The sequence below is a fragment of the Ailuropoda melanoleuca genome, chromosome 11 (assembly GCF_002007445.2).
Source record: "Ailuropoda melanoleuca isolate Jingjing chromosome 11, ASM200744v2, whole genome shotgun sequence".
In the NCBI taxonomy this organism is placed as follows: domain Eukaryota; kingdom Metazoa; phylum Chordata; class Mammalia; order Carnivora; family Ursidae; genus Ailuropoda; species Ailuropoda melanoleuca.
In genome coordinates this window covers 23,125,359-23,146,296 of record NC_048228.1, presented here as the reverse complement: position 1 = coordinate 23,146,296, position 20,938 = coordinate 23,125,359, and the positions used below count along the sequence as shown (strand labels likewise).

The window sequence follows — 20,938 nt, the reverse complement described above, 5'->3', positions numbered from 1 at the left end:
GGAGGAGCGTTCAGGACTAAATTGCTCACTCATGCAAGATCGGTCAACATCCTCAGCAAATAACTTCAATGCCACGATGTAAAATTGATTCAAACTTGTTTGGGTGAGCTCTTCCCTCCCAGGAGGCAATGGGCTCTTCTTCACATAGATGAGACAGGTGTGTTGGGTATTAATTAATTTAGAATTCATTATTTGGTAAATCAACTGAAATGAATCACTCCACAGGAAAGTGTTGTTATATAAATGTTGACTCTAACAGGCTATAGGAATCATTTTTCAGTAATATGTTAGCAGACCTCAAGCTTTATGGAAAACAGACACTACTATACAAAGAATAATGAATCAGCATTATTATGAACCGACATAGTTTTGTAACAGTGATTCCCTATGCAACACAAAACCATCTGCCCTTGTGTGTATGAGCACATGAGGGCTCTTGCTAATTTTTATCTCCCCGTTAAAGAATGATATACATAAAGTATTCACATTTGGATCTAATTTTCCTAAATATAAAACTTCTAATCATGGAATCTGAAATATGGACATACTTTTGCATGAGTCATTAACATCATTCTGAGGATTAAATTTATAGCTTCGTGTTTTCATAAGTTGCCATACTGGTAATTTCTTCTTTGTTTGAAAGATCATTAAAATGAGTATCCCCATAACGGTGACATACTTCTGAGTGAATAAGATTTTAGACTCATACAACCCATTAGGTAAATATAAAATAAATGTCTATAATCTTCAAAGCACCTCCACCTTGGGCTAAAATCTTGCATGTACAATTTATCTCAAATCAACACATGCATATTTTATAGTTAGCACTTATACTTTGGAATGAACTGTTTTTTATGCTTCAGTTTCTTTGTGAAATGAGGACATATAGTTAAGTGTTCAATAAAATGTGATGATAATGACGATGGTGCTTTTACGTTACCGACAGGAGCTCTCCCTACCAGCGGGAAGCCAGGTGATGTCTAAAGCTTAAGGAACACACAGCAGGCTTAATACCCTTCTTTCTTTGACAACTCTGATTTTGGCCTTGCTTTTCAACAGCAATCAACTTCACTGTCACAAGGAATTTATAGGGTTTTGAAAACTGTGTTGTTAAGTACAGCAGGACATGAATTAATCTGAGAAACAGAATTGGTTTAAATTTGAAGTGGGAAGGTACAATTTCAGCCACTTTTACTTCTTTTGCTGTGTCCAGTGTAAACAATTATTGTTCAAGGATCCAAGCAAAGGAAGAAATGATTTCAAAAATCCGTAATCCAAATTTTGCTTTCAGACATAAAACCAATTTGCCCGATATTGGCCACTATATACCCTGGGTTGGGTGGTCGCTAGATAGGACCTAAACACCAACTTCATAAAATACAGGAATATCTTCATTTAAAAATATCTCCAGCATCTGAAAGTGGCAAGTCCTAGTCCCTGATAAACTCACTGGGGTTTATCAGTCACACTGCTTGCCCTGCATTTTCCAATCAAATAATAAGAATACAGGACACATCTTCTATCTCTCTACTGGGAATGTTGTGCATAAAAATGAGATGCTGGCTTTACAGGGTTAGATGAGCTCTGCCAGAAGACCCTTGCAGATTTGTGCTATTTAATTTTACTTTAATGTAATAATGCCTTTTAATTTCACTTTCTAAGAATCCCTGGACATTACATCTTTCAACAAATTGGTGTCAGGTAAGCCTGGCTATCAGGCATTACAATTTTTTTCTTCTATGCTAGACTATGACCTTATTTCTAGCCCTGTAGCCTTCTTCATTCCTCTGCGAAGACCTGGTTTTTTTAGATCAGGCATTGGTGTGTTTTTGGAGCACAGGATGGAGAAAAATTAGATATATGAAAGAATCGCATAGGTTGAACAGCAAAGCACACGGCATGAGAAAAATCAAACAGGCACATGCTAGAATGGAGAGGTCACCTTTTCTCCCTTTTCTCCTACATCACCCTTCTCGCCTCGTGGACCAGGGAAGCCCTGGAGGATAAAAAGCAAACCAAAAAGATCTATTGATGTAATTGTGACCAAATCACATTTTAAAAAATGTAAGATTCCGTGCTCCTGAGTGCAAATATGAAGAAAAATGGCACGGCCAAGAGTCTCAAAACTTAGAGAGTTACAGTAGCACTTAGTGGTAATAATTGTTTAGCAATTCAGTTATCTATATGAAACACACTTCTTGCTTTTTCTCCTGAGATATATATAGTGGAAAGTATACCAGGATCCTAGTTTGAATCCTAGCAAGGACACGGACTTGGGCGGCCTTGAGCAAATCACTTACCTCACAGCATTTTAAGCTTGCAAATAACACGTGCTCAATAAAAAGTCAACTATTATTACTTTTGCTATTATTACTCTTCAAATAATAAGGCTGCTATTACATTCACAAAAGAGAGATCATTTCAAGAGGCATTTACTTTTGGCATTCTCTATTTTTTATAGAATTATGTTATTATAAAACATATAGATACTTTATGCTAAAAGGAAAAACTACTGCATAACAGCTTTGAGAATAAACACAGTATACCATTCCCGAAGGGTGGCACGTGAAACATATTTTAATTTTATGCATATTTTTAAATAAGTGGTTCAACTACTGATGTCCAGGGTGTCTCTAATTTGGGAAAGCATTTTGAAGTGCCATTATCAACTGTTAGTTATTAACTTTATACTAATTATGTGTTTTGTTTTGTTTTTCTGTTTATCTCATGCAGATGCTAGTGGTGTGTTTTATGTTGCAGCCTACACACATAGCAATATATGCCGTATGCATAACTATGTGCACGGAAAACAAAGTATTCTTGCTGTTATTGATGATGGAGACCATCAGCATCTTTATCATAGGAAGACGTTCATCGTACATGTGTTACTTACATCCAGACCAGGCTCTCCGTCCTTCCCCTGCCAAAGAACCATAGCAGGTGCATTAGTGCTCCTACGTGTCATGAATAGGTTACTGCTATTGTCTTATTTAAGGCTGCCTGGACATGCAACACTAGTGTTAGATCTACTTCAGAAATCTGAGAGAGTCTTTATGAATTAGCAATGCAAATTTCTTTCACCAAAGCAGGTGAAGTGACCGTTAATGCTGCAGTTAAGAGTCATGAAAAATTTTGTATTATAGATTAGGTTACATAGTCTGATATTTTGTTCAAGTTTAATGCGTGGCATCCAATCGTTCAATCCGGGAATAAGTTGAAAGCATAAATACCATTTAGTTGGTTTAAAAACATACCAGCACTAATAAACTATGCAAATCAGCACCGCCTCAACTTGATAACTTAGCACTTGGCTCATAACTGAGTAAAGAATGTGAAAACTGTTTATTGTTAAGTATAGTTTTCATTTGGCTGACTATTGAGGGTGTGAAGGTCACAACTGAAAAACTGTTTTTAAGTAAGCTTTGTCAATAAATGATCCCCAGATACAAAGGAATCACCAGACTGTTGTGGAAGGATTGATAAATTCACCCCATGGTGTGGATTATCCGGGCCATAATCCTATTGTGTCACACAACAGATCCATCCAAGTTACTGGAAAGTTGCTTTAATTCCGACAATTAGATTTTGAAATTTATTTCAAAATCAGCATCTCTTTCAGCCAGCGTGAATCCTGGCTTAAGTTTATTATCTTCGTTCACAAAAACTGTAAGGTATAAAACATGTGGTAGGTATATAGGGGTTAAAAACCTTGATACACTATGTGTTTCTCTTGTAGTCCTACCCTATCGGATCCCTTATAATTATCCCAAAGATAATGTTCTGAAGCACGCCTACAGCCTCAATTTGAAGACTGGATAACTGAGAATTTTCAGAAGACAGACCACTATCAACATTCTATGTTCTTAAGATGTCTTGTCATTGCAGTGTGTTAGAAAAGGTCAGAAACATCAAAGTCATTGTAAGCATCCTTTTGAGAAATCACTTTTATTAGCAAGATTAGTTTAGTAAGTAACCTATGAGAACACTTCCACACCCACTTTTAGCAGTGACCTTCCCAGGAAGTGCCCATTCTCGGTGTCTAGTCAGATGGCGCAGGGAGGGTGTTTTCTGACAGTGGGAATCCTGCTTTCAGGGTTGTTCTGTTCATCTTGTGGACAGTCTCTGATCCTCTCAATCTCATGAAGTGTGTGTGTGTGTGTGTGTGTGTGTGTGTCTGTATGTGAGTGGGAGAATAGGTGTGACTATGACCCAGGAAGGACATGGTAACACTGGTGTTGTGGAGAATTAGTGGATAGTTCTTTGCTACTCTAACGTGATTAGTCTGTCCTACCAGGGAGGGGTTAACCGTGCCTCAGGTCATCTACGCATGCTGACAGTGGAGACAAAAGACAGAACTCACAGGCAGACCATAGGGTCCTCTGGGTCCGGGTTCTCCCATAGCTCCTTTTTCACCCTAAAATGAAAGCCATAAAGTTCAATTCACATACAAATGCCTATATTCACACACTTTTCCTAATGGCCTATGTATAAAGCCTCCAGGTGAGGTGCCATTCTATCAAGATTCCAATGACGGCAGGCTCTTCTGGGGTCTCTGTCAGTGAAAAGGTGAAAGAAACCCACATTTGCACATTTTACCAAATTACCTCTGAAAGAAGGGCAGTAAGAGGGCTGCAGCCCAGTTGTGCAAAGGACTTGCCTATTCTCGAGTGCTGTACTTGGGTTTCTTCGGCATCCGTGTGAAACATTTATTTGTTACTCATCATTTTAAGTTACTACATTTTTAAAATAGAGGGATAAAATGTCTTTTTTTTTTCCTATCAAATGTCTCTTCCTTGGCTGCCCTGGCCCTTCACCGAGGTGTATTTTACTTGATGGCCGCCCACAGCAGGAGACACCGGCCAGTTTTATTCTCTGTTGAGCTCCTCACTGGAATATGCACGCTGGGTGCCAGGGCCTCTAGTTGGGTCCCTCCTGCATCCTCATGGATCCTAGTAGTGTCTGGTGCATAGGAAATACTTGTTGAATGAATCAAGTCAGTACAATCCTGTACATGTTTTGTTTCCTTTCTGAAAAAAAGAGTTTAAAAACTTTTATGCCTTCTTCGAAATGCCTGAGAAGGTGGGTATATATTCCCTTCATCACCTGCTCTCCATGTGCCTATTTAAATAGAATATCTTGCCCCAGCTATAACAATATATGTGATAATGATAATCTTGAAGGCTTATTAAAGAATAATGTGAGATTGGAGGTGAGATTAGAGGTCATCCCATGAACATGAAATAATTATAATAAAGAAATGTTCTGCATTTCAAGTAGTGTTTTCTTCAGCTGCTATCTCTAAAATTAGTGTTTATCAGGATTTAGCAGGCAAACTTCAGGAGTAATGGTGATATTTATTGATATTTATATCAGGGGCCAAGAAGAAAATGTTACTTTCCTTTATCACACCCTTAAAGTTTAAAGGTTAGCAAATCTTTTTCATGGCTAAAATGCGAACCTGCTGGTAGCTGTGTGTGCTGATGTAAGTATTATGCTCTGTGTCTCTGTACTCCCGATTCCTGTGTGAGCAAATTTCAAGTCCCTACTCACATTCTTCTTTCTAAACACAGGGTTGGTGGAACTAATTAGCACTGTCACCTAGAGGCACATATCGTGTAAAGAGAGTACTGAAAATAAATACAATAAAAGCTTGTTGAACTTCTACTCATTACTTTATGTTTATTACGGAGAGATCAGCAATCCCATTCAGTAAGGTGGCCAGGCTTTGAAATGAAACAGATTTCAATTTGAATTCCAGTTTGGTACTTACTGACTGTGTGGTCTTAGGTAACTTTCTTAACCTTTCTATGCCTGAGTTTCATTGGCTGTTAAATAAGAATAATACATATTCTTCAAGAATTTTTCAGAAGATTAAATGTGATTATAAAATATGAAATATGTCACCAAATAATATGTCCCATAAATAGTAGCTACCGTCATTAATATACAATTAGAGGTCTTGTTTTTAATGAAAAGAGTTTGGCAACCCATTCCAATTAAATTTCTTTCAGTTTGATCTGGCAGTGTGATTTATGATGTTTTAAAGATTTTATTTATTTCTTTATTTTAGAGAGAGAGAGAGTGAACAGAGGGAGAGGAAGAGGGAAAGAATCTCAAGAAGATTCCATGCTGAGCACAGAGGCTGATGTGGGGCTCCATCGACCTGAGCTGAAACCCAAAGTCAGATGTTTATCCAACTGAGCCACCTAGGCGTCCCTAGTAATGATTTTTTTAAATGGGGGTGGGGGTGGTGACGGTGTGCGGGGGAGTGGGTGGTGTAGTGTGAGGTGGGGGTTTAAAAGGAAAGGTCACGTGACCCGGAGTGAGTCCACAGATTTTTTTGATAGACCTGTTCCCTTCTCTCTCCTCTGAGTACTTTCAGCTTTATTGTGGTTTTAAAATGAATATACCATGGCTTGTTTGAATTAAGCTGCCAGTAAAACGTTTGTCTGTGGAACTCCTCTTACAGAATTGCTCACCGGAAATACTTGCATTAAGGTCATGACGATTGCATTTCACTGGGCAGCGAATGCTTCAGGAGTGGACGTAGGCCCCAATCCGGGCCGATGGGGAGGGTTTGCTCACTGCTGAGGAAGAGACACAGGAGGAGATGATGTCTGTTGGTTGTCTGCGGATGCCTCACTGGAGGTGAGGTTTGTAGGGACTGCGACCGGCTTGCCTGTGAGCAGAAGACCAAGCCAGCGTGTGGAAAGGGCACAGAAGCAGAGCCAAGAGTCCTTCCTTTGAATATTTTGTTATGTAAAACAACGAATTTCTCTATTGTTTAGGCCATTTTGAGTTGGGATTCTGTCACTTAGAGTCAAAAGCATCCTAATGGTCCCAGCTTGAAAACTTTTAATTTGAATATGTAATATGAAATGAAATAGGGATTCGAATTCCTCTCCTGAATTAAATAATTTCTGAAAAACTTTTGAACCTCTCAGATTTAACACCCTTCACAGAGTTCCTAAGCAGTTACAAGGCCAGATGAAGAAATCAGCTCTAGGCATCAGGACCCATCAGGTCCTTGAAGGGCTCACGTGTCACTCATGCGGTTAACATTTCTGAATGACACTGTCTGTGGAATGCCTGGTTTCTTTTAGGCCCATCTCATTTCTTTCAGGCTCTTTAATTTGCATATCTACACTGAGGAATTCTTCTCCAGTGGATTCCTGATTCCTTCCTCTTTAAAACTGGAAACTTCTCCAGGAGAGTCCAGATGGCACCTCAGTCAATTAACTTTGAGAATCGCACTCCAGTTTGGCACTTGGGGTGAGGGGTACGTGGAGAGCACTGATATATGATCCGGTTAAGATAGTTAACGTGCTGAGTAAATACAAGTGTAACACTTTACACTGCACACCATTTGACTTAAACTATGTCTTCAAAAATTCTTAGCGATTTCATTTGCTCGCCTGCTTAATTCTGCCCCAGCGCCGAGACCTGATACTCTTGTGACACTGTGGAGCTATCGGAAGTAGCAGCTGATTTACCCAACGGTAAACCCTCTTGAGCCCCAAGGGCATCCTGCCAAAAGACGACTTGAGATTTGCTGCTCCATTTTTAGTACATGGGCTGGGTTTCTTGATACAATGCTTGGGTGCGTCAGCGGCATGAGGCTCTTCGCTTTTAAATATTTTTAATTAAGATGATCTTCATAAGTCAGTTTGATTTTAGAATTAAGACAACTGCAGATTCAGATGATTTATTCCTTTAGGATTCACCTCTTTCTAGAAGCATCCTTGGATAAGCCAGACTTCCTCATCATTGTACGTACAGTCTGTACTATTTGTACTCACTTTGGCCTCATTATCTGGCTATTTCTTGCTGATATTTTTCCCCCTCTGCAATTACGTGTAAACTCTGCTAGGTCACACAGAAAACAGCTGCTTCCTTTACGGTATTGATTAAATATATGCAGTGTATTAGTCAAAGGTTATAGGATCACGAACCAATTATAATGGCATTATTCAATTCACGGCAGCAAATTAGGAAAATAGACTACACAAATGGGAGGAGAGTGCTTCCATTTCACACTAGGAATACACTGTGTTTTATAGATCATAAAATGTAATAAATATTTGCTGAATGAATGCATTTTATAGAACACAGAATTATGGAATTGGGATGGATGCCAAAGAAATCACTCTGTGGCCCTCTATTTTTAAAGCAAATTACCCCAGACTGAAGAAAACAGATCTAGTTTTAAAAGACCGCAGCTTGCACAATGAATCATTCCAACATTTTGAAGCCCTTACTCTTAGGATATTTTCTTTACAGCCTCTCCTGGATGGTGGGGAAATTGATGACACAATTCTGCTCAGACACAGAAAAACTTCCAAGTTTCCCAAAGTGAAGAAAGGAAAAAGTGGGAGAAAAACAGAGAAAGAGGGGAGAAAAGTTCCAGACAGAAGACCAGCTGCTGAGGCTGCAATACATTTTTTGGTGTCAGATATTTATCTTCCGCTCTGAAGGTCTTTTTTCTTTTCTTTCTTTCTTTTTTTTTTTTTTTTCCTCCCAAGGATATGGAAACAGGGCCTAGCAATAGGGAGGTTAGTGAAAGGTTTTTGTTCTATAGTGCACTGAAATTATTTCCTTATGGTTAAAGAAAGGCAGCCTATTCTTTTGCTAAAAAAATAAATAAATAAAGGAGCATGTGTAACTGTGTGGAGAAGAACACTTAGGTTTGGTAATTTCCTTTAGAAAAAAAGTTATAACTTACTCTGAAAGAATACAGTAGCTTTATATAAAAGATTATCAACCAGAATATGTAGTCCTGGATATTTTAGCCCCATGGACTTCAACTTTCTGGATTGAGGCCCAATGAAAATATCTTCCTTATGGGTTGAGAAGGAATGGTCTGAACTATTTATTTTAGCTATGTAGATGTATGCATGATTTTTTATTAAGGCAGCCACATTCTATTTTATTTTATTTTATTTTATTTTATTTTATTTTTTTTTTAAAGATTTTATTTATTTATTTGACAGAGAGAGAGAGACAGCCAGTGAGAGAGGGAACACAAGCAGGGAGTGGGAGAGGAAGAAGCAGGCTCATAGCAGAGGAGCCTGATGTGGGGCTCGAACCCATAACGCCGGGATCACGCCCTGAGCCGAAGGCAGACGGTTAACCGCTGTGCCACCCAGGCGCCCCGCACATTCTATTTTAATACTTGGTCGTTCTCCCCAGTGTGATAACTCTGATTAGGACTTAAGATGGCATATTTTCATTTAACATTTTAGATGGTCCTTTATTTCTTCCAGGAAATGAACAGTTCAGTTCAACTAAAACAGAAAAGCCACACTGTGTTGTCTTTAGGTCACAGCTCAATAACCTTAGAAGCAACTTACTCTTTCTCCTTTGGGACCTGCGGGGCCATGGGGTCCCATAGGGCCATCTGTACCCTAAAAAAAAAGATAAAAATAATTTGAGACATAGCCCAAGGGCCATAAGAAAAGCAGTTATAACTTATCCTGGACTTCTCCTGGGTGAATGACGCCTTAGAATGTCAGTAAGACGACTCATCTCCTTTCAAAGACCTTTATACTTGATTCTTTCAGGCCAGCGGTTTTCAAAGAAACTCACGCAAAAAGGATGAGTTACATAATTGCGTATTTCAACGAAGGGCACACAGGAAAAGCTGGAAGTCATATGTAATTATATACCTCCTCCCTGACTTCACAGAACATCTTAAGGAGAGAAATGGAGTTGTTTCCCTTCATCTCACTTCTCCAAGGCCATTCTCCACCCACTTTGACCCCCAAGCTCCTGGGCCACAACACCTTGTTTTCAGCTGGTTAAGAGGCTTCAACAGTTACACAAGTGGAAAAGAATATGAAATAAACGAGAACAGTGTTGAACTGTTCAAACCAAACTTTCTTGGCTCTGCGGGGAGCAGCAGGGGGCTCAGAGGAAAGGAATTATTCTCACAGGCTCTGCTGCGGCTTACAGGGCACAAACCGGCAGCGGCTGATTTAATGGCGTAATTGCCCTCTGGCCTCCTGGTTCAGGATTAGGATTTCTGTCTCAGACTGAATGGATATGGGAACACTAGGTCCAGTGAAAATAATGACTGCCTGAAGCAGGTTTTTAGAATTGAAGAGCTTGGGATTTCTTTTTGATTCTTAAACGTGTAGCAAGGACTTCAGGTAATTTGCTCATTTTCAGGAAGACTGCGCTTATTTGCAAAGACTTTGTTCTAATATTTGCAAACGTAGGAACTATTCCCGCACAGGTTTTTCACATCGTCTTCCTATTTATGTTCTACAAGTCTTGTTTCTTCTATCAGAGCTTTGCGCTGTGAAATCATTTAGGGCTTCAACTCATTCTGATGTTGGTGAATTCTCATCACCTTATCTGATCTTTTTCTTACTGCCTGAACTCGAAGTTCATCTTCAGAAGACTTCTAGACACTGATTATCTGTGGCTGAAATTTAAGAGATGGGGCTGTTAAAAACCAAAGAAGAGAGACAAAATGACAGAAGACAGACAGGTCATTTCGATGAACAGAGATTTAAAAGTTAGTGTCAAGGAAGAAGTCACCGTTTTGATACAGACAGAAACATCAAAGGAAGAGCAAGTTCAAATAAATTCACATTATTTTGATCCCTTCAGAGGAACTTGCTCATGGAACCATAGGAAATGTCCATTAGTTATGGGAGAATTTGTCTGGGATTCTAAGACAGTGAGGCTAGTTAGACTGGCCATTCTTGACGCCTAGCAAGTTCTCCAGACTGGAACTCGGGCTTCAGAAGGATGTCCTGCCATTTAGGCTGTGAGTCAGTCAGAGCTGCAGCCTCCGCTCTGCCCACCTTTCCCTTTCGTACCAGATCTTTGTACATCTTCTCCCTTCACTCCAGTCTTATGTCCCCCTCATCACTTGATGGGAGTACATGGGGCAAGACAGTCTGTCCCGAAGCACAAATTCATAGCCACAAAACATGTTGGAGCAAGATGAGGTGCTGACTCACCCGGGATCCTGGCTTTCCGTCTAAGCCAGATGCTCCCTGTGTATTTGGTTGGTAGCAGGGTTGGTGGGTATAACACGAAGGACAAGAACAGAGATTAGTATGAGGTGCCGATGAACAAATGTAACGCTTCAAACAACATCATACACAGTCACAGGGTCTGGGATGAATATCAGATCGCTACAAATTGTTAGTTTCCAAAAAAAAACCACGTGACAATAAACACCCCACAGATGATGGCATTTTAATGACATTTCCATTCGACAAACTCTTATTTAGAAATCAAGTTTATAAAGTGGGTTTTAAAGTAGTTTCTGGTAACATTCACAGACTGCTAATCTCCATGTGATACACATTTTCTAAAGACTATACTATTGACAATAAATTTCTTTAGGTTTTGAAAAAAACATAATGGCCAATATTCTAAGAAAGGGCTCATTAGAATAATCAATCAAAGTTAGCATTTCAGAGAAGAAAAAGACTCTAGCTTTTCTTGCTAAAACAGCACTTATGCATAACAAATGCAGAATTTCACCATGCCAAAATGACTCTGGATTTTACATGAACAATTCTCATTGTTTCCTGGGTTTTCTTAACTGTGTTCACATTAGTTACCACTAGAGGGACTGCTAGGAACAGGAAAAAGCAAGAAAAATTTCATGAGTCCACAAACAAAAAATAACTGTCCCAAACAAAATTGTTCCTCAATTCACTTCAAACAATCATTACATCAAAGTCTGAAGGGGAGATGCTTTAAAAATATAATGTTATTCTCAGTCAATGCATGCTTTTTTTTTTTTTGCCTTGAACTCCAAGCTATGTATAGTGTATTATTAAAATATGACATTTTCAATGCTTGTTTCAAGAATAAGCACAATTACTTCTTTGAATATGTCTTTTGTATCTCAAAACTCAAATACTGATTTATAGTACTTTAAAAATATTGATTAAATCAAGGAGTATTTAAGAAAGACGATACACTAGCCCTATAAATTCTCTTGGCAAGGTTGCAGAACTATGTTCCCATTTTATGCTTCAGATACAGTTAATAATAAAAAATGGGAGAAAAAAAATCTATTCCAGCTGCAAACTCTACCAATAATGCCATACCGTATCTACTTGAGTGTTTTTAGTTTTTTATTTTACCATTTCTTCTGCATAGTTCTATTATGAGTCAGACTATAATTGTAAAATGCACCTTTCGTTAGCAATTATTAGAATTCTAAAAAATCTGTGTTGTTGTTTAATGCTAACATATGTAGAGCTTTTGGCTAAATGTTGCATAGAAATTATCACTACCCCTAAATCTGAAATTAGGGCAAACTTTAAAGAAATCAGATTGAGGATTTAATAAAACAGAAACCCAAACTTTTTTTTGCCTTTTGATACTTTGTTCAGAGTCACCATTATTATAACATTTAAAAACAAATAGGGAGATGGCAAAATTTTGTGCTGATAGTATAAGATTATATTTGCCTGGAATGCAAATTAATGACTCACATATGTTATAGAGGTTTTGTGCCTTTAGTCCATTGGTCTAACTGGTGTGATTTAACCTATACTCTAATACAAGGCTTATATCATTCATTCAGTAAACAAGTATATATTGAACACCGCTATGTGTCTGATCCATGTAAGGCACTGGCTATCGAGTAGAATACTTTAGAACTTAAACTACCAACATTTTTTAATATGCTAAAATATGTGTATAAACTGTTTTCTACCAATTTTATGTCTTATTTTAATAATGTAATCTATCATGTTCTTTACTGACTTTTATCTGCATTCACTGAATAGTTAGCATGTTAAAACCTTGAAACTAAAACCTCATATTTAACAATTATTTTTAAAAATCTCTTTTTAGTTGTGGGAAAAAGACTGGCATAAAGTGCATGGAAGATGAAAATTTCCTTTTCACTAAAAATATAAATCTCAAGAAAAAAAAATCTCAGAACTACTGCAAAATACTTCTTCCATCCTGTCCACTGTTGCCAAAAGAGCCATGTAAGAGGGCATTTTCAAAACAAACAACACAAAACATTTAGACCACGATATGACTGATTAACGTAAGGAGCCACAGCACTGACCTCACACCATCAGCAATGGCCAATTGCATACCTGCCACCCAACAGAGGGCTACAATTTTTGGTATCAAAAGAGAAAAAAAAATTGAGGGAGGATTCTGAACTGCACTAAATTATAAAAATATTTGGCAGAAATTATGACATAATCAGCATAATGCTTTTTTTTTTTTTTTAAGGGCAGGGTGATGGGAGAAGAATCATCCGTCTTTAAAGAGGAAGGTTGGCATGTATGTAATTGAATGACAGAACACTTAGAGCATTGTTTGTCATGGGGTCTTCCTCCGACACAAGAGCAGGCATCAAACAAAACTGGGCTGAGCTCTGCTTTAATAGAATGTGTTTTCCAATCACAGAAATCTTAAATGTAAGATCGCCACCAAGTAAACCAGAGTTGTTACTTAGGGTAGAAAGAAAAGTCTGAGATTTGCACTGAAATGGAAAGTTTTCTTTACTTACTGGAAGACCAAGGGGTCCTCTGTCACCCTTTTGACCTGGTTCACCCTTCAATCCTTTAACACCATTTAACCCTGGTTCACCCTAAATGCAAAAGCAAATGCCAATTTTGGTTGCTATATTGGGTGTTTCAACTGCGAGAGAAGAGAGCCAGTCTCTGAAATGGTTGCAGATTCCAGTTCTAGGTAACAGCAGAGTTGGGCTAGACTTGTCTTGCATCCATTCAAAATTCATTTCAGACATTTAAAAAAATTAATAAACTGAAATTGACAAATAATATTCCAGGAAGCAAAACTCCTGAGCAAGTGTCCTCCTTACAACTGAAATGGGTATGACTGAGTCCACAGTTTTCAGTTCTACATCAAAGAAACTGGCGTTCCGCTACCTTGTTCTCGCCAAGCAAGTCAAAGACAGAGTGGAGGATGTCGAAGGAGGTTCAGTAGGAAAAACCCACTCTGCTGGAATGAAAAACTGGAATATGCAGGACAGTGTTATATACAGATATTTTAAGCCTTTAAGCATTTTGCCCTGGGGAATGAGCTAAAAATGTAGCAGCTGATGTTTGAAGTACTGCCATTTAGTGAGTCCTCATTCACGGACATTGCCAAGTCAGATCCCTACATGGATTAATCCACAGCATAGACAACAAATAGCCAATCCCAGAAGAGAATATGAAGACCACTGTGCTTAAATGCAGTTTCACTAACTGTCTGTCCAATGTTAAAATAAAGGAGGCTGGAATTTAACCTCAGGTGACGTTACAAAAGTCACGGTAAGTGAGAAATTCTCTTGACTCTGATATTTAAAAACCTAAGAATACAGTGCAACTGTTTTCTATCAGCAGCACCACGTTAGAAATAAGAGTTCTGGCCTGTTCACGTTTCAACTTTTAAGTAAAGGCATTAATTTCATCACAAAAATCTGGAAAGATCTATGAAAGGAAGATGCAGTCTCAAATGCCCTATTGAGTCTCGCTGGGTAGGAGCAGGAGTGGGGAGAGAGTGTGCTTACATAGCAGGAGGAATTACTAACCTGGGCAACATTTTCCCCATTTGTCTGATTGATGAAAGTCAGTGTGATGTTTGTTAAACATAGAGTCCAGGGCCCCACTTAGCATTCGAACTTCCAAAGGGTCACAAAGTAATGAACACACTGGCACGGCCTCATGGGTTGTGGGGATTCTGAAGGTAGGATGTTTGCAGTGCTACCACTATAGGAAGTCCACATGTGCTGTGGTGGGTAAGTGTGATCCTGGGAATGTCCCAGAGCTAAAGGCAATGTGAGGTTGAAGCCAAGGCCCAAGAGTCAACTTGAGTTAATTGGTCTCAACTTGAGACTGATGGCTTTGCACGTGTGTGGGCTTTCAGCTAAAGGTCTTGAGATGATGAACAGGCAGGGCTGCCTTGCTGGGCCATGAAGTTCTGTGGTGAGGAATCATACATTGGCACGAGTGGGCATTAACTGAGAAGGTGAATTTATAAACAATCAAATGTAGTGGCAGAAAGACCAAATCTCAACTCTGGACCTAAGTTCTAGTCCCAGATCAGTCATTTAATTAGCAGTGTAACTCAGGGCAAATAATCTAAATTATCACCTGTAAAATCAAGGAATGAGCTCAGGTAATCTACAAGTCTTTACAACTTTACAATTTTCTGAAATCTATGATTTAAGTGGTGCCTTGAAACCCAAGGAGAAACCCAGAACAGGAACTACTGATTAAGTCCAGAGCGGGAAAAGAGACGCAGAGAGGTTTAGATAACGACCAAGACCACAAAGCTGATAGATGGGCTCTCTCTTCTGAACCCAGAAAACAATGCCCTTACCCCAAACTAGAATCCATACTTCTGAGACACTGCCACTCACTGGCCTTCCGAGAAGATAGGGTGTTCTATGAAGAATAAAGAGACATGAACTCTTCCTATTCTTAAGGGAGTCACCTGCCTGACCCCAGAAATGAAACTTAGGGTTCTGGATTCAGACCAATACTTCTATACTCCTAAAGCTGGGTGGGCCAGTGGGAGCCCCTAGAGGAGAGGGTGGACTGAATCTAAGCTTTCTGATTTCCAGCTCTTGCATTTATGTGTTCCCCTACCCCTCACCATTTAAACGTACCAACTCACTACCGAGGAGCTTTCAAGAGTGCTTTAACCTTCTCTCATGCATTTTCCCCCTGAATTCTTAAATTCAGAACAAAGCAACAAATCACAAGATACTAATAACTGACATTTATTGGGTGTTTTATCGACAACTGCACCAGATATTTTGCTTAAGTATCTTATAAATGTACCTCATTAAATTATCACAACACTAGGAGGTAAGCTGCCTAGTTGAGTAAGCGAAGGATCAGAGCAGGTAAATAGTCTGCCCAAGGTGACACAGCCTGTCAGTAGCAAAGCTGAGATTAGAACATAGGAATTCACTACATATGCTCTCTAGAAGAAGGAACCTTTCTTTCAGGGCTCATTTTAATCTTCCAAAATGTCTTCTTGGTCTACACAAAAGCAAAGAACAGGTGCAAACCATCCTTACAACATAAACTGCACTAATTCTGACAAGGAGAGGTATTCTCTATTGTTCTCTTGTTAATCCAGAGTATAAAATACATGTAAGTGATGTAATCTTCTCTTCACTAGAGCACACCTGATCCACTCCACCGCATTCTAGACCAGTGATCTCTGGGGGAGTACAAAATTAAGATGTCGGATAGTCAAAGCATTTATATGATAAACAAGGAGTATCAATAACATCTGAATCTGCAACCAACAATACATAATAAGAAAGAGCATCTGGACTAGTCTGAGAATCTCATCCGATTTACTTCTAAATGGTTATTTTGAGTGTATTATGATTAGTAACTTAAGAAACTTACATAGTGTCATGGAAAAAGCAAAATGAGGAATAATTCATCTCCAGGTGATATCACTTAAATTTGTTGTAAGTCATTCTGTGTTGTGAGATTTAAACATCTGGATACTTAAAGGCTTAAAGATTATCAACATTACTTGACAGATAAATAAGACAGGACAGACATGCTTCCGTCATGCTTCTCCATGATTAACAGGGAAACAGAAATCAAATAATCAAGGGATTTTTTGGATTACCTTTGGTCCAGGAAGTCCATGGGGTCCCTGAAAATGAAAAACACAGATTTTAATTAAGAATTGATTCACTATTTCCTAGCAGAAGTGATTATTGTATAGAGTAACCAGAGAGATATAAAACAAAAGTCCTCCTGTTTGAGCTATAGCTAGAGGCAGACCAGTGAATGCTAACACCTAGTGAAAGTTACTTTTAGCTCTCGGATTATTCTGTAATTGGAAATTCATTAACGGCAGTTCTTTCTGCTAAATAGCTGTGAGAGGGAGGGAGAAATCTGCCAGGGATATATGGAAAAAAAAAATTCTTTTAAAGAAACCACACTACTCCTATTTCTCAAATCTACATTTTAATAAAATGTAGGTGGAAAAGGTGAAACACGTTATTAGTTTATATGGAATAGACGTAGGTCTTAAAATACAGAAATTTGTCAAAGAAAAGTTCCAGACTTTAAGTACCAGTGACTAGGAAACCTTTTGCATTATTGAGTCCTCTAGACCCAAGAGGAATCTAAAGGAAGAAGGAATGAGGAGATGACAGTCAAGTTTGGAACGCTGTTGCAATTTAATTAATTTAACTAATTAATTTAAGACTAAGGAAAGATTCTAATACAGGAGCACTAAGCATTATTAGTTAGAATGCATTCGTTCTTACAAAGATGAATTCTTCAAGGCTCTCACAACAGTTGTTCACCAATGGAAAGAAGTTATAACGCATACATGAATCAGGGCTTTTCCCCTGTATTTTGTGGAAAATCTAACTATAGAGACTAATTTCCAACCTAAATTTCCTAAAGCTTACTGTGGATTGCTTTAAACTTTTCAAGTGATTTAAATGAACTTTTTGGAGAGAGGAGTATTTAAATACCCAACAGCGAAATCATACAACAGTACGAAAAAGTTTTTTTATCAAGCAATATGCAGATATTTGTTACATATGTCTACATTGGAATAATATTTTCCCTTTAGGTAAGTGGTGGATAAGCATTTTCAGGAAATGGCTGTTAATTTATCAAGTAGTCTTATTTTAGTAATGGTGTAAAATCCCTTTAAACTAATTAATTTTATATGAACAGAATATAGCATTTTAAAATTTAATTTTCTTACTTAAAGTGGAGGGAGTATAAAAAAAGCCCAAAGTATGCCATTTGCTTAATTCTTTTTTTTTTTTAAAGATTTTATTTATTTATTCAACGGAGATAGAGACAGCCAGCGAGAGAGGGAACACAAGCAGGGGGAGTGGGAGAGGAAGAAGCAGGCTCATAGCAGAGGAGCCTGATGTGGGGCTCAATCCCAGAATGCCGGGATCATGCCCTGAGCCGAAGGCAGATGGTTAACCGCTGTGCCACCCAGGCGCCCTGCCATTTGCTTAGTTCTTAATGAACTGTTTAGTTTTAAGAAAATAGGGTTAATTATAACTGTTGTGTGGTATTAAATAGAAATGGCAGTTAGTAAGAAATAGATGATTGGGTCTACGGCTATGCTTTATGGCTTAGATCATGTAAGTGACACTCTTTCTTAGAGCACAATAGGAGGAAATTGACCCATGGTTTATTTAATCTGTATGATTGAAGACATGAGGTTTATTGAGACACTTTAGAGATGAATGTGACCTTAGAGGCTGCCTAACTTGTCCAAGTCCTGTCCAGTCAAAGGCATTTGAAGCACTCTGCCTTCTACGTTCTAACCTTAACACTCATGCTGTTAGGTGGACACTATAAGAATTACACTGGTTTAATGGCTGCCTTCAGCACCAGACATGAGTTCTATGAGGGCATGGCCATTGACTCTATTGGTCACTGAGGGATACTTGTAGTAAACACTGGATCCACCAGAGTACCATAAAGATGAAAAGAAAAAGAAGTAACAATATATGTCATCTGTGGAAGTGAGCTTCAATTTTTACCATATCATTTTAGAAATGTTCCTATTAAACATCTCATTAAAGAATTTCAACCAAAGTTGGTCAGACACATTCATTAATGGCTACAATTATTAATCTTGTTATGTTACTAATGGCCTAAACTTTAGTGGTTGGTTAAGCTGATTTTTTGGTGTTCATACTGTAGGTTGGAGTAAAGCTTATTAAATCTATCTTTAAGTCTCCTATCACAAAACTACTCAATCTCTTTTCAAGAGATGTGTTTGGGGGAGTGAAAGACAACACTACAAAGTCAGTATATCTCAAAACACCTCATATTTTCTGTCCATTCCATGGAGAGTAGCACAAAATACAAACTGGCTGTTTTGAGGGATGTGTTCATGTTTTTTTTCTAGTAGTGTGCTTGTAAGTACATGATTACATTTTGTAGAGAAGAAAGGCTTACCATGGGGCCTGGTGGGCCATGGGGGCCTGGTGGGCCTGGTGGGCCTATGATCTGTATGTCCAAAACATAAACATGGATTTGGTTACTTCATTTAGATAAGGCAGTTTGACTTGAATCTTACGCTGGGGTTCTGCTAAGGTCATTAACAGCTGCAGTGGAGGAATACTAGAAGAAGTGATGCATTTGATTCTTTACGTTTAGAAATTCTTTCATGAGAACAACAACAACAACAAAACACTTAAAAAAATACAGTTGTTTTACAAAAGCCAGAATAAATTTAAAGTACATTAAAAGAAAAGACAGCAACTGATTACCAAAAGATGCTATAATGCCACAACCACTATTAAACTCTCAAATTATTTCACCGAGTAGCAAGAGGGCTCTGGAGGAAAAAGAAGTATGTTCTGGATTCACAAAGCTCTACCCAAAAGCATTATGGGAAAACCATTGATTTTCTCCTTAGGATTAGAGAGTCCCCTAAAAAACTGCTTTTAACTAAGACCTCTGATACACTTTGTCTCTCATTGTACAAGGCCGACAGACATTTTCTCTACAGTTTGACAAACGAAGAGGTTCACGGTCTTTCTACTGTTGATAAGCCATCTGGCACAGGTCAAACAGGGTAAATAATAGGCCTGTTTCAGAGCTCCGTAGGAACCATGGGAATTCAGCTGCTATGGACTTACAGAAGGACCCTGAGGACCTGGCAATCCGGAGTCTCCTTTTTCTCCTTTCATTCCATTGGCACCCTACAAATAACCAGTAAGAGTTGAGCCGGTAAAGTTGTTCCCAAAGTGTAAGAAACACTGAATTTTCTCCCCAGACCCATCATTCTTTTGAAATTTATATAATATTATACACATGATATATAAAAGAAGGATTTATCCTCTTGCATTTTAGTCTCAAACAGCAAGCTTCTCCAAATCTCTGGGATTGTGGATGATATGTGGAATAATATATAAAGTAAATAAAAACTAGGTTAGGCTTGATTGGTTAAACTTATACGTTGTTAAATATATCAGATTTTAAATGTTATATTTTTTATGGTGGTGCTCACTTTAAATAGCAAAGGTTAGTCTTTAAAAATTTAGTTTTCATTGACATTTATTTATACACTTCCTTGTTTTAAAATAGATCTAGGGCAGTGAAGTTTTCTACACTTTTTTCTATTTTCCCTTCTAAATTCTCGGTAAAAATTATGGGGTAAAACCACAAAAACATCATTCCAAACACACAAAGAGAGCACTTTCAAGAGTAACTTGTTTTTAAATTGTTTTATATTTTTAGTTTAATTTTTTATTATTATAGTTTATTTAAAAATGACCAGTTACCACCATTTTGAGCGTACGAAATAAAGTGATCAGCTATATTTATTTTGCTATCATCTGATGAAAATAATTCAGGAAATCATGAAGGTTTATTTTATAATTCATTTGGTTAGATGCTTTAAAACTTGTTTTAGTGGCCCAGTTGGAGTAATTAACCAACAATACCTCAAATATTTAAAAATAAAAATATTACATTTTAATGTAATATTAACCACTAGATGAGACTTCAGCTAATCATATAACTCTTTTCTGATTATTTAATTTATCTTAATATGAACACATTCAAAAAAATATAAACGTACCGGTAATCCAGGAAGTCCGATTCCTCCTTTTTCACCTGGCATACCTGGGTCCCCCACGTCTCCCTTTGAGCCTTTAAGTCCCTACAAATGAAATGGCTTGCATGTAAAAATCATACTCACTCTTGATAGTAACATCCTAGGGCAAACAGAATTCCAGATCAGTTGGTGGTTCTATGCTGAGATGATTCGGATTTTCGCTGTTAGGTAGAGTTATTTCTTATAGCTCTTCTATATTGAATCAATACTATTTCCTCATGTAATGAAAGGCATTAAGTTCTACTATGTAGGGCATTTAAGTATGAAAATCATGAATTTAGGTGTTAACATAATCTATCCTGATTCTGTATTTTTGCCTGTCAGCTAATTCAATAGCACTGCTCCT

General features: G+C 38.0%; 1 protein-coding gene across 4 annotated transcripts in view; it reads right to left on the bottom strand.

Annotated features, from left to right (window-relative positions):
* The window catches only part of COL25A1 (collagen type XXV alpha 1 chain), a 450,135-nt gene that overhangs the window by 12,349 nt on the left and 416,848 nt on the right, over positions 1-20,938 (bottom strand). For 2 of the 4 annotated variants that reach the window (XM_034671874.1, XM_034671873.1), the window contains exons 27-36: positions 20,557-20,637; positions 19,613-19,675; positions 18,927-18,977; positions 16,606-16,632; positions 13,508-13,588; positions 10,971-11,006; positions 9,351-9,404; positions 4,361-4,414; positions 2,894-2,920; positions 1,943-1,996 (exon numbers count right to left, since the gene is read on the bottom strand). In XM_034671874.1, coding sequence (XP_034527765.1) covers positions 1,943-1,996; positions 2,894-2,920; positions 4,361-4,414; positions 9,351-9,404; positions 10,971-11,006; positions 13,508-13,588; positions 16,606-16,632; positions 18,927-18,977; positions 19,613-19,675; positions 20,557-20,637 — 528 coding nt within the window. The remainder of the gene's footprint in view (positions 1-1,942; positions 1,997-2,893; positions 2,921-4,360; positions 4,415-9,350; positions 9,405-10,970; positions 11,007-13,507; positions 13,589-16,605; positions 16,633-18,926; positions 18,978-19,612; positions 19,676-20,556; positions 20,638-20,938) is intronic. The other 2 variants (XM_034671875.1, XM_034671876.1) reach the window with 2 other exon arrangements.